General features: G+C 32.4%; 1 protein-coding gene across 1 annotated transcript in view; it reads left to right on the top strand.

The window, feature by feature from the left end:
* LOC124368483 overlaps window positions 1-12,625 on the top strand; it is a 35,228-nt gene extending 22,603 nt beyond the window's left edge. Inside the window, exons 2-3 of the mRNA XM_046825730.1 lie at window positions 7,015-7,283; window positions 11,916-12,625. Coding sequence (XP_046681686.1) covers window positions 7,122-7,283; window positions 11,916-12,176 — 423 coding nt within the window. The 5' untranslated portion in view covers window positions 7,015-7,121 and the 3' untranslated portion in view covers window positions 12,177-12,625. The remainder of the gene's footprint in view (window positions 1-7,014; window positions 7,284-11,915) is intronic.
* The last annotated feature ends 1,145 nt before the right edge of the window (window positions 12,626-13,770 follow it).

Here is a 13,770-nt window from a genome sequence, read left to right as displayed (position 1 = left end):
TATACTGTCTATCAAGAACGTAGCAAGGAAATAATTTGTGGGAGGGGGGATGAACAAGATGTCTGATATTTTCCCATAGTGCACAGAAAGTAAGGCAAATACTGTCAACCGCTCATTCCCCATTTTGTTCCTTAAAAAGTTCTTGACCCGTTTTAATGTTGAGAACGATCTTTCAGTAGCACAATTTCAAAAATACTGAATTATTTAAATAATAATAATCGTTTGTTAAAATGTAATTTTAAACCTTGAAAATTTAGGGGGTCCAGACCCCTTGACCCCTTCGCTTGCTACGTCCTTGCTGTCTATTTACCTATGTTTCTATTCGTTTGAATACCAACCACTTTTATTGACGAAAAGTATTGTTTAAAAAGGTGTTATTTGTGCTCAATGATTTCTTTATCTGCATATTAAAGCAAACCAGCACATCCATGGAATATATCAAATACATAGGCCTAATTGAGAAATAATAAGAGCCTTATAGGCTAATAATATATGGTTAGGCTACAAAATAAAAAGTGTAAATTAAGGGTAATTATTTTTATAACAATAGGTCTAATATTATAAGGTTAAACTTTACTTTTTTCAATTAGCCTAACCGTTATTTTCCTGACAACAACATAAATAGCAAAATTTCTGTGCTCACATAAATAACTTGTTTTGTTCTAAATTGAGCCAAGATATAAGATTTTAATCAACTCTACAATATTTGAAATTAAGAATATTAGCACTTTTTAAATTAATTAAAATATGTGACTGCTGTCATGAAAATAAAACTTGGATTTGTTCAATAATAATGCATATGGATTGCAAAATCACACATTCTTGTGGAATGGTACAAAACAATCCAAAAAGAAGCAGTTTTTCGCTTTTGGCATTCAGTTTGGCTCCTCTTAGACTTAAGTTAAGTACTAATCGATTGCAACGGCGATTTCATGTAGGTGTGGGACGTACGTGCCAACAATACACACCAGCGATACCCGGTTATTAGCCTACTTCCACTGTTCTTTATATTTTTTTAGAAGAAGGCACTTTTAGGCTATAATTCGACTGGGAAAATTTTCCTACAAACTCTTCGGCCAGGCTCTTCTGGAAGGTTCAAGTATTTCATTGGGTTAAATTTTTGTTCTTTTAAATAATTGTAAGTGAAATTTATTAGCCTGTAAGCTAATATAAAAAATAAAATGCATCCTCCTCACATTCAAAAAACCTCTTACAATCGTCGTCTGTGTATAATATGCCTCTCCGTTGATTCCGCGTGAAAATTGTAATAAATATTCAAGTATACTTCTGAACTGTAACTAAAATTATTGGTAACCGCTTTTAATGTTGAACTGTAAAAAATGTTAAAAGGTAGACAACTTACGCATAAACTAATACAAAATATGTCTGTTATACATAATTAACTTTTATCTTCCAAATTAAAAAGTTATTAGCGAAATACTATATCTCAATAAAAGCAACATGCTTAAAAGATCTTCGGTTGAAATTTCCACCTCTTTAAATAGAATAATATTGAAATAGCACTTGTTCAGGTTTAAACATGAACGTTTCTACAACGTTCCTTAGTCAATAGAAAACTCTGAAGCTGTAGAGCCCATTTTCCTATAGTCGGTCACTCAAAAATATACCTTATTATCCGCTGGTCCAAATATCGATCATTTGCGTTCCATTAATTTTCCAAATATTTGGTTTTGCGTTACACGAAACATCTTTGTGATTTATAATTAACCTATACAGAGTTTTAACTATTATAATAGACTATTATTTAAGCTTTTTGAAGATCAGTGGTCACATCTCCAACATATTTATTTTCATGTAAGACTCTGTAATATATAGCCTACGCCCATGACATTTTACTTGGTACTTATCACCAATTTAATATGAATAGTTGAGATAGATTACTTTCGTTTTAGCTGGAATCATTCTCCAATCAAATATGATTTACTAATACTGTTTATCCTAAATTCAATTCAATCAATATCGACTTATCCAATCAATGCTACGTTGGCAAAGGAATTTGTATTGCTGCGAGATAATATATATAGATTGCTTTATTGTTTTCGTTACTAACATAGGCTATGTGTTCGTTGCATACTGGTTTCACTCCTACAGAACTACAGTTTTTCTGAAATAAATATTACAAAATATATTAGTATTTACCGTTTGACCTTGATTTTTTTGTATACCTTAATACCTCATCTTTGCGTGTTACGGCAAAGATTTAACTATTATTGAAACTCCCAGTTACTCCTGCAATTGGTAGGCCTACTCCCAACTGTTTCGAAGGCTAAGTTAAAATATTTAATTGTAACTTTAAATGTAGTCCAACTTAAACAAAACTGTTCAGTTTAGACCCAACACAGCTTATATTAATTTGTTTGAACAATTATTTTGTTTGCAAAAATAAACATTTATATAATAAATTTTTGTTTACATTAAACATGGACTTTTAGTAGGCTAAGTGTACTCTTCTTAGTGACTTATTATTTTAAAATATTAATAAGAAAAGTTACTTTTATTTTTATTTTATATTTAATCTAAACAATACAGGTAGTGATTATAACAAAGTAAACAAATTTCTAATTTTAAAAAATGTAATGACAATGTAACCAACTTCATAAAAACTATCAGTTACTCGCTAGTAAATCGTAAGTCAATTTAAAATATTTTACTGAAATTTTAAATGAGGCATTATTTGAACCAGACTTTAGATTAGACCAATGATATATTAAGTTGCTTTAAAAATTGTTTTGTGAAAATTAATAATAACAGTTTTTATAATAGGTATACTAAATATTTTTCTTGGCCAAAATGAAGCATAGACTACAATAAGTTAAATTCTCTATGTAGACTATCATACACATTTAAATAATATGGCATTTTATTTTGCTATGATCCCAGATTCAATCCATTCAATATAGACTCTAATGCTACCTTAGCAAAATAATTTGTATTGCTGCGACATAATGTTCTTAGTTTTATTGATTTCGTTAATAACATAAACAATGTATTTATTGTACACTGATTTATCTCTTACAGAACTACAATTTTATTGAATTAATATTACAAAATATATGTAGTCTTACTATTTAACCTTGTTTTGTTTGTATACCTTAATACCTCATCTTCCTATGTTAGGGCAAATATTTAACTACTATTGTAATTACTAGTTTCTCGTGCAATGGCTACTCGCAACCATTTCGAGGTCTAAATTTTAAATATTTTATTGTAACTTTAAATGAAGTCTAATTTGAATAAAACTTTCAGTTTAGACCCAATGCAGCTTATAGTTGTTATAAGAATTATTTTGTGTACAAAAATAAATAGTTTGTAATAAATTTTGGTACATGTTAAGCATGGATTTGAAGTAGGCATATTGTATTATTCTTAATGACTTCATTACTTTGTAACATTAATGAGAAGTTATTTTTTATCTTATTTTACATTTAATCTAAACATTATAGACAGTGATTATAACACAGTAAAGAAATTTCTAATTTTTGAAAAATTAATGACAACATTACCATTTCATAAAAAGTAACAGTTAGTCGCAACCAAATCGTAACAACATTTTATAATATTTTTCTGAAATTTAAAATGAGGTCTTATTTGAACTAAACTTAAGGTTAGACCAATCATAGATTAAGTTGCTTAAAAAAATGTTTTGAATAGATTAAAAGTCAAAGTTTTTGTAACATACTAAATATTTTTCTTGGTAAAACTCAAGCGTAGAGTATAATAAATGTTCTGCATAATTTATGCTAATATTATGTATAATATAATATTATGCTATGAAACATAATACAATAAATATGACATTTTATTTTCCAATGATACCAGATTCAATCTAATAAATATTTTCTATAATGCTACCTTAGTAAAGCAGTTTTTATTGCTGCAACATAATATAGTTTGTTTGACTATTTTCATGTATAATCGCCACACGCAACTGTTTTGAAGTCTAAATTTAATTATTTAATTGTAATTTTAATTGAAGTCCAATTTGAATAAAACTTTTTATTTTAGACCCAAAAACAACTTATAGTTTGTTTACCAATTATTGAGTATATACAAAATAAAAAAAATGTAATAAATTTTGTTTTTGGTAAACATGAATTTGTAGTAAGTTACTCTAATTTTAATATTCTTAGTAACCATATTACATTACTAAGTCAAGTTATTTTTAGCTTTCATTCTAAACTCAGTCCAAATAATATACATAGTAAATATGACATATTAAACCGATTTTTGGTTGTAATAAATTTAGCATTTATCCCATTATTCAACTTAATGATAAATAACGGTAGCATATTTGATGAATGTGTGCGAGTTGTTCGCATACAGGTTAAAACTTTCACATTATACGCAAAATAGGTTATGACAAATATTTTGTGCAAAATTAAATTTTAAATAATTTTAAAAATAATACATCTTTCCCAGATCCAATCTGAAAAATATAGACTCTAATTATAATATTGTAGAACAATTTACGATTGTGTTAATGTAAAATTATTTCTTGAAAATCCACAAATTATCGCTAGGTACAAACAGGGCCGTAGTCTCGGGTTTCTCGGATATTTTGGTAGGGCCCAGGGCGGGCCCCATCCCAATACCTAATCCGACGGCCCTGTTTCGACGATACACTTTTAGAAAGATCGAGATCAGTCTAATAACGCTAACTTGTAACATTTAGAATATATGATATGGTCTGTCCGTTTGTTGTTTACTTACTTTCAAGTTTAAAAAAGTATTAATATCTCTGAGGAGAACAAATCAATTCATTAATTACTATACAGAGTGTCCCGTAACTCTCTGGACAAAGGTATACCACGTTATTGCTCAAGTCAATATAAACATATTTCACCATATGAACATGGATCTCTGGTGCTTAGTTTCCCATATGCCTGTCTGTATGTGTTTTTATTAAAAAATTGACATTTCGAAAACCAATAAATTAAATTATACAAAATGTAGCTGAAATGTCCATGATGACAAGGCCGATTACTGAAAAACACATCATGAAATTATCTGTAGTATTTTCAAAATAGCGGCCATAAAAACTTTTAAATTAATAGTTTTTAGAGGATATTATCACAAATCTAATATCACCAAAATTATTTAAATCGAATAATAAATCATTGAGTTAAATCAGATCTTCTGTGATAGGACATGGCCCACATTGAAAGCTGCCGTTATTCATTTTTTGTATTGTTGGCTATTCTTTTAGAACCATTTGAACCAAATTTAATATGATTGACATTATTAGTTTTAAGATATTAATTTTTTTAACGCATACAGACTGACAGATGGGAAACTAAGAATCAGAGACCCATGTTCATATGGTGAAATATGTTTGTCTTGACCTGAGCAATAATGTATAGCTTGAGTAATGGCGTAGCCTAGAAATTATTTCGTGGAGGACCAATAACAACAGTAGGGGGTGTTATAACCATCAGAAAAAGGTCCGGGCATGTTCCCTCAGAAAGTTGAATAAATATTATGGCTAAACACTATTTTAAGGCAAACATTTATTGTATGAAACCCCTTATTAATTCAAATATAGTAATGAATAAAAAAACATTAAAAACACGTTTTTCAAATTAAAATGTAAAGTTTGTTGAAACATATGAAATAAACAAATAAACTTCTGATTTCATTTAACAAAAACATTATTCTCACCCCTGATTTTGCTGTTTTGTGAAATACCTCGTCTGCTGTTATGGGAACTGGGTAATGCACCGACAGTAGCGCTAACCCCGTAAGTCGATCATTTCTATGGAATTTCAAAGTTGCGTTTTTTTCCTCTTCAGTGACGAAAATTATCTCTCAACTTCAGCTGTAGATACTGTCAAAGTTGTGAGAACCAACAACCATTAGTTTACGTTAGGGTATAATATTTGATCGCACTGTCCAAGATGGCCATAATTTGTTTTGGTTTATCATTGTTCTGTACATCATACCATTTTCCCCTCCACATTAAGTACTCAGATTCAATACTGCATTGTGATTATCTGTCTTCATAGAACAGTTTAAGGTTACTTAACCACTGAAACTGCTTACAAGAAATATGTATTCCTGACCTTTTATTAATAATTGGGGGAGGGTAGGGCCTCCCTGTCCTCCTCCTAGCTACGGTACTGAACCTGCCTATGAACGAAGAGGTTGTTACCTAACGTGAGTCATAAAGGTTTTTACTGTATGCTGGCCGTCAAAGAGAACGTTAAGGAGTTTAAATTTCCTAATTTAAGCCAGACAAGTGTTTTGTGTACAATGTATCTCTAAACAGCTGTTAAAGCACTGCAGCAATATTTATGTTTTTATTGTTATTATATATTGTTGTTATTATATTATATTTATGTTGTTATTATATTTGGAACATTACGCAATACTTTTGAATGGCCATTTTTGTGGTTTTACAATATGTATAAGAATCGTTAGTTCAAATTTTGAAAATTTTCAATATGTTCTGAGAGCAATTTCAATCAGTATTTTGATCTAATAGGGTAGAACTACCTACATTTAAACTTAATGTCTATAAATCTGGAAAAATTCTGTATATACAAATTTATGAATCTCCCAAATGATTTACGCGTTTTCAATTGTAATTAGGTTGAATTAACTTAAGGGCCCAAAAAACGTAAAGTGTAAAGTATAGCTGTACGTGGCCCTAAATATACATCTGAAAACAAAACAATGTTTCATCTAATTTTAAAGAATTAACTAATACTAAAAACATAATTTTCAAAATTAACCGGACTTGCATTGCTGAAAAGGTTTGCGCAATATCGATCATAAACTTATTTTGAATATTGTTGTGTCATGGTTCTGTTTTTTAATGCCATCACTTTTATTGTTGCTCTGATATAAGTGTTTTCAAAAGTATTTCTGCAGGAATATATTTCAGTTTGATTTACAGGTTTCAGCAATGATACCTGTTTTGTCTTTAGTATTGCCTCTTGGATGAAATATCCTTGTTTTCCTAATTATAAACTATTTGCATGTCCTTTGCTGCAGATTTGATTCGCTTACGATCCTAACAAGGCGATCAGCGGAAACGTCAATCCAGACTTGGAAGAGGATAGCAAGAAAAGTCGACTATCTCAGTTTGAGTTCACGGAAAAATGAATCGCTCCAACGCTGAATCTCAGAAACCCGCTATTTTGACTCCAGTAGTGGTTGATCAACATGAAATACCGAAGGTGTTCAAAATTGCCAGGCGACAGTCCATCAGCGCACACAACGTTACTGCTCGTGTCATATGCACCACATCTAACATGAAAGAGGTATGATGTACATATTACTTACCTGACTAACTATCTCTTATAAACACTATTGGCTTATACGGGTTATAGCCGCTAGACCTTCTGGTATTTGTACTGAATAAATTATTAGTCTTACGAGTTACCATATCTTAAATTGTATATTTAAACTTGCACGTCCCCAATGATTATTTTATACATAAATAATTATTTTTATGTGTTCTCTGTTTGGGAGTGCTGATGGCAGAGCGGTCTAAGGTTTCGGGCTTAGGATCTGAATTGGAGATAGCGCAGGTTCAAATCCTGTCTGTGACTGTTACACTTTTTTATCAGTACCATCAATCTTGTACTGTATCGACTCTCCACCTTATCTGTTTGATACGATCCTCGCACAGGCCAGTGGCCCATGAGGACGGGCGGAGTAATGCTTAATCGGTCTCTCCTTAAAAATTTGCATCGACTGTTTAAGCGGTTTGTTATATACTTTTTTAAAGGGCTAAATAAACTTGTTTCAATATCCTTCATGGATATTAACTAAATATGTTAATTCAAATTAATCTACTATGCACTTTAGAAAACACATTTATAATATCACCTTCAAAACTTTCAGCTGGCAAATTACATACAGCAACACAATCACTCTGTAAATATGTGTTCTCATTACGAGCAACAATATGCCTGTGTGGCAGCTTTCCAGCATTAGCCTAATCAGTATTTAGAAAAATAGCTGGTTACGTGAGAAATAGCAATTACTGTATCTATGCTCACTAACTTGACCTAACATACAGTATTATTAAGTTTAAAATCGTCTATATGTTCGTTAAATTCATTCTTATTTAAACTTTATTATCACTTTTTAATTTGATCACTTCCATTTTTACAAAAACAAAATATGTGATAAAATGCACATTCCGGTGTGGTTATTATTTTTCCAATTAATTTAAAACCAGCTCTGGATTCGCTCTAATCAGTTGTTTTTGACACTATACGACATAAACAGATGCATACTTTTTCTTTTTAAATTACTTTCCATTTTTTGCAGACCTCTCGTTCGCTCACTATTGCATAATTAAATTTGCACTTACCGAATTAGATACACAGATTTCATTTTATGTATCGGTAACCAATCCTACTTACCAAGGACATTTAGTTTGTGTCACACCAGAAAACAGAACCCACTGTGTTTGAATCCAGCCAGCTTCACGATTCTGTGTGTGTAATGCTGTGACTAATATTCAACCTCCAAGACGATTTGGCTCCAATCCATATACCATCTATATCCAAACCATACCCTAATCCTTGACTTCCCCCATAACCTTGATTTTTACCCCATAAGAGTAATTTAAAATTTTAAACACTTGTACGCCCTTAAGTTTGACCGTGTTGTAATTATATTTGATGTCTCATTTTAAAGATATAATGCATCCAATCTCACGACTTTTTTTAATGGAAAACCGATAAAAATGTTGAAAATAACAATTAGGATACTTATTAATTGTATCTTTAAAATTAGGCATTTTCCATAATTATATTTCCCATAGTTCTATGAAAAATAGGATCGTCAAAGTGTTTGAAGTTTAACATTGTTTTTATGAGGCTAAATTAAAGACCAGAGAAAATGTTTATGGGGGGGGGTCAAGACGAAATTCTGGGGTTCCCCAGGAAATATTCAAATTTTTGAAACTTTAAAACTTTAAGAAGCAAAATAGTGAATTTTTTATAAAGAATTTTGAGTATGTTGTATTGACGATTGGTGTTAATAATTGTGGAGGCACTGCTTTAATAGGCTTTGTGGGATTAATAATTGAAATCAATTGGACTTATTTAATAACGTAAATAAAAAAGATAATTTTATTGTCTACAAACCACACTACATAGTATACAAATTCACATTGAGAAATGATTATATGTAAAATAGTTTTTACAAAATTAAAATTCTTCTCGTTTTCTAACCCATAATTTCTAGTACTTGCTCTGAATAAACTGATATTCTCCCGTGGTTTACATAAAGTAAGGCAAGTGCAGTCAACCGCTCATTTTGTTCCTTAAAACATTATTGACCCGTTTCATTGATAAGAACGAGCTTCGGCAGTACATGGCAGTATTAATGAATAATTTCAATAATAATGATCGAGTACTACAAAAATAATGTAATACATTTAAAAATTTGAGGGGGTGTCTGGACCCCTTTAGACTCCCTCGCTGGCTACGTCATTGATTTATCGTAAGCCTTGCTTGTGATAATAGTAACTTACATTTAACTACATTTTCATTATTTTCTAATCAAAAATAAGAAATATAGACAGTAAAATAACTTCCAGGCGAGAGCTAGTGCTATAATATCAGCTACGTTAAACGTCATAACAGGTCAACGTACATACCGATGTTTATCCATACTCTCGATAAATAACATCAACCTTACTTAGCAAATATTAGCTAGTATGCCCTTCCTCCAGCCGTTCTTTCCAGTCCTCGGATTTAGCTAGAACGGAAAGATTTTCCTGGAAAGGTAACCTCTGATTTTGGAGGTCCTTCAGAGACAGAGAGCAACCCCCATTTAATTTAAATGTAAGAGAATCCGTATTTTAAAAATAGATACTATTTTTTACGGAGATAGATGCTACTCTCAGAGGTGACTAAAACGGAAGTTTTCGAAAGTTTTCCCAGAAATTATTTGGTACCCGGTTCACGTACTTGGAGGGATAAATCTTTATTTTTGCAATTACTCCTCTTCATGTTAATATTAAGAACCCGTACTCCGAAAAAGTCTTTCATGTAACTAACATCCAGGTGTAAGGGTGACTTTCAAGCTTCTTTTTATGACTTGATCTTCTTTTCCCTCTTGACTTAACATAAGAAAATCACCATCTCTCGGATAAAAACGTTTAGATACCCAAGGTTGAAAGTTAACTACAAACTAAGAAGTAGAAATGCATTAACAAGAGTTGATATGTATAAAGAAAACAATAAATTCCAATTTTTATGTACTTGGTAACGAGAAACGTAGGGTTACTGGTTTCTTGCGCTTTTCAACCGAACTGCATCCTTGAAAACTCATAGCTCGAAGACATGTGATCCAGTTAAAACCAAATTTGTATTATTTTACAAAAGGTATAACATAACGTTTCGAGGATTTGATCCGATTCGGACAGTATCCCACTTTCATCCGTGCCGGTGTAATGTGTCATTGTGATTCTCGTACTCCTGACTTGTACTCAGGACTTGCATTCTCTGCAGTGACAACACCTAGACTAGACTCCAAGTAGATTTTGAGTATATTTGAACCCTTTTCTTTCCCTTCTTTTCTTCTTTCGGTTCTTTATTTTTGTATGTACTAATACTTCCCCCACCTGACGAAGAGGATAGATCCCAATCCTCGAAACTTTGTGTTATACCTTTTGTAACATATAACGTACCCAGCAGGGATCACTTCTGGCTGGTTTATACCTACCAGTTGAATCCACCACTGGGCACAGCAAAAACCAATGTGCCACTTCAATCTGGGCAACCTTATGGATGTCCAGTAGCGGCACATCACTAACCGCAAATGTTCAGATTCTGGGGTTCATGGGCAATTCGATAGGTTTAGTCTACTGTGGAGGATGACTGTTGGAGTTGGTGGGGTTTGTTCCCTTACCTCAGAGGTTCTTGTTAACCTCAACAAGGGTGTGCCCCCCTGCCTACTTTGACTGGAGAGGCTGGTTCAGAGCTGACCTCCCCTTCTTCCGGGATGACTTTGAGATGTAGTGTCCCTAATTCTTCCTCATGGATCTCTATAGGAGGCGGCCCCTACTCCCTAACCTTACCTATCCTGAATATCCTGTCACTCCGGAAGCAGCGCAAAGGTTCTTACAGGACTAAGTGCAATTTATAAGCTTCTTGTCCTAAGAGAACAAAAAAACATATAACGGTGGCAAATAACCAAAATCTTGTTATTCTGCCCATTGTCAAAAACAAACTTTAAATAAAGAACAAATTTATATGCTGTTACAAATGTCCTGTTTTTTAATATTAAATTAAATAATGTTATAGTGTATATAAAAAAGTTGTTATTAAATTATAGTTTAACATTTTATTCTTGACCGGGCGGTATAAAATATTAGGAATTTTTCACGTCATAGCACTCTTAAAGCCGTTATGTTGCGCGTATTAGCGTGTTGTTTTGTAAACCACTATTAAAACGTTATATTTTCATCACGGATTTTATTGAGCAGGTTTTGTTAGTTTGCCGCGGCTGGCGCCTGCTTGTTTGGACGCAAAATCCTCGTTCTCACGAGACAACACCGCACAGTGCAAGTTAAACTGGCAATACAATGACAGATTTTTTCACATAATCCTAAAAATTCAAGCACGAAAATATTGCACTTGTAACGATCTTGCATAATCATTTGCTTGTAATCGTAGAACAAGTCTCACAGTTTTCAAAGTTTCGATTTGGTTGAAAAGCACAAGAGACTCCACTTTTTGATCCCAGAGAAGACTCTTACTACCATTTGTTCTGTTACCTTACTTCCTTCATAGCCCATTGCGTGTGTTGTCAGTGTGTTCTTGCACTTCGTGAACGTTATTTCTGCCAGTAACGTTTTAAAAAAATACCAAGTTTTTATATAACTTTTCGTTTTCGTGTTTTACTTACTTTTTGATTGCTTGTTACAGTCTCACGTGATCGAGGAAACTAAGCAGGTGGCTAAGGAAGAAGACGAAGTTTCAGTATACGATAGCATTGCCGAGTCTGTGGACTCTGAGTCTTGTGTGATCGACTTGCAAGTGTTAATTAAAGATGAAGAAGTCGCAGAGCTCTCTCCAGCCCCTAAGGAAGAGGACGAAAAAAGCGCTGAACCTGAACCAGAGCGCCCTCCTACTCCTTCTTGTGCCAATACTCTCTGCCAGGCGTGTTGCGGTTGCATGCCCTTTTAGAGGGTTTTAAATGTGTTCTTTAGAGTATACTGGGTGCATATTGAAGATTACTTAGATCACTTTCTCTCTTTTATTAAAAATAAAAATGCACCAAAGTTTTATTTATGTTAAAAATTAACCAAAGTTGTTTATATCAAGTAGCTTGATTCCGATTGTTTTTATGTACTAATTACTAAATGTTTGTTACGTTTTCATTCTCTAATACTGTTAATAATATTGATACTTTTGATATTGTTAAATTCTGTTACATAAGAAATAATGTGTGTAATACTTGTATTGAAAATGTTGAGCTTTTTAGTAAAAATATTTCCAATATTAATGCAGTAATAGTTGAAGTGTCGGTCTGTGGGAAAATTACAAGAAATCAATACTTAAAGGATCAAAAGAACTAATGAAATGAATATGAATAAAAATTTATAAAAATACAAAAAAATATATATAAAATGTATAAAAGCACAAAAAATAATAAAAATGTAAAAAATACAAAAAATAATAAAAATGTAAAAAATACAAAAATAAAATTGTTAACGAATTAATGCGTTATTTCTACCAATATTCCACAGTGTCCTTAAATGAAACAGGTAGTATTTAGTTGGCGTTCTCTGTAGTTCTTCTGTATAACATAGACCTCAAATTCCAACAGCCGTGAACTAATTTGCATCATATAAGCACATAACTTGGTTTTTCTCGAAATCGGTCAAAGTTCCCCTCCCCCCTCTAAAAATTATCTATCTACAGCCGCGCTGGTTTTGGAGGGAATTTGTCTTAACTTGAGATACTTAAAACCAAAAATCAGACACATAAATAAAAGTTACATCAGCACTGGCTAACCATATCTATACCTACTATGTACCTGTATAGAAAGTAGTGATTGTTAGTATCCATCCGGTTGTCTCAATGACGTGTATAGACAATTATTTATGGTGAGGGGAGGGGGGGGTGAAGTGTTGACACACTGGATGGTTTACCTTAAAAACAGGGACTCGGGGATGTTCCCTTGGGAAAATTTTGAGCTTCAAAGCCTCATAAATTTTGTTCTAACTTACAAAAAACTGGGTGCAATTTTAACGCGTGTCTTTCAAACATTCGAAAAGCCTCTTTCCTTACATACGCGCATGAATTTATTGACGGTGATATAGCTATTATTTATATAGCTGACAGTCTGCTTTAAGGCTGTTAATCTATGAAAAATATTGTGTGAAAAAAGTATCGTGTGATATTTTTAACCCTTTTGATATTCTTCCATTCCAACCTAAACTAAAACAAGCGTGGTTAACTTGATCTATCCCGCGGGAATTTCTATATCGATTTCAACAAAAACCAGGTTGTGTCGACTTCAGGCTGTCGTGGTTTTTGCCATATTAATGAGGAGCTCATGTGCGAGTCCTCAATCTGTGTTATGGCAGTAAATTTTGCATAAACAAGGGTTTAACAATCAACTCAAGGAATACATTACTGTTTCTCTTGCTAAGAATGGTAGGCTATAGGCTGCTGAAGATAACTCTAGTGAAATCTTGAATTTTACCCGATGAGAACGACGTTAAACTTCTAACGCTTTTAAGCCCTTATTTTTGGTCGTGAAATTTTGAGAGAT

The sequence above is a fragment of the Homalodisca vitripennis genome, chromosome X (genome assembly GCF_021130785.1).
Source record: "Homalodisca vitripennis isolate AUS2020 chromosome X, UT_GWSS_2.1, whole genome shotgun sequence".
NCBI lineage: Eukaryota > Metazoa > Arthropoda > Insecta > Hemiptera > Cicadellidae > Homalodisca > Homalodisca vitripennis.
This window is presented reverse-complemented; position numbering and strand designations above follow the sequence as displayed.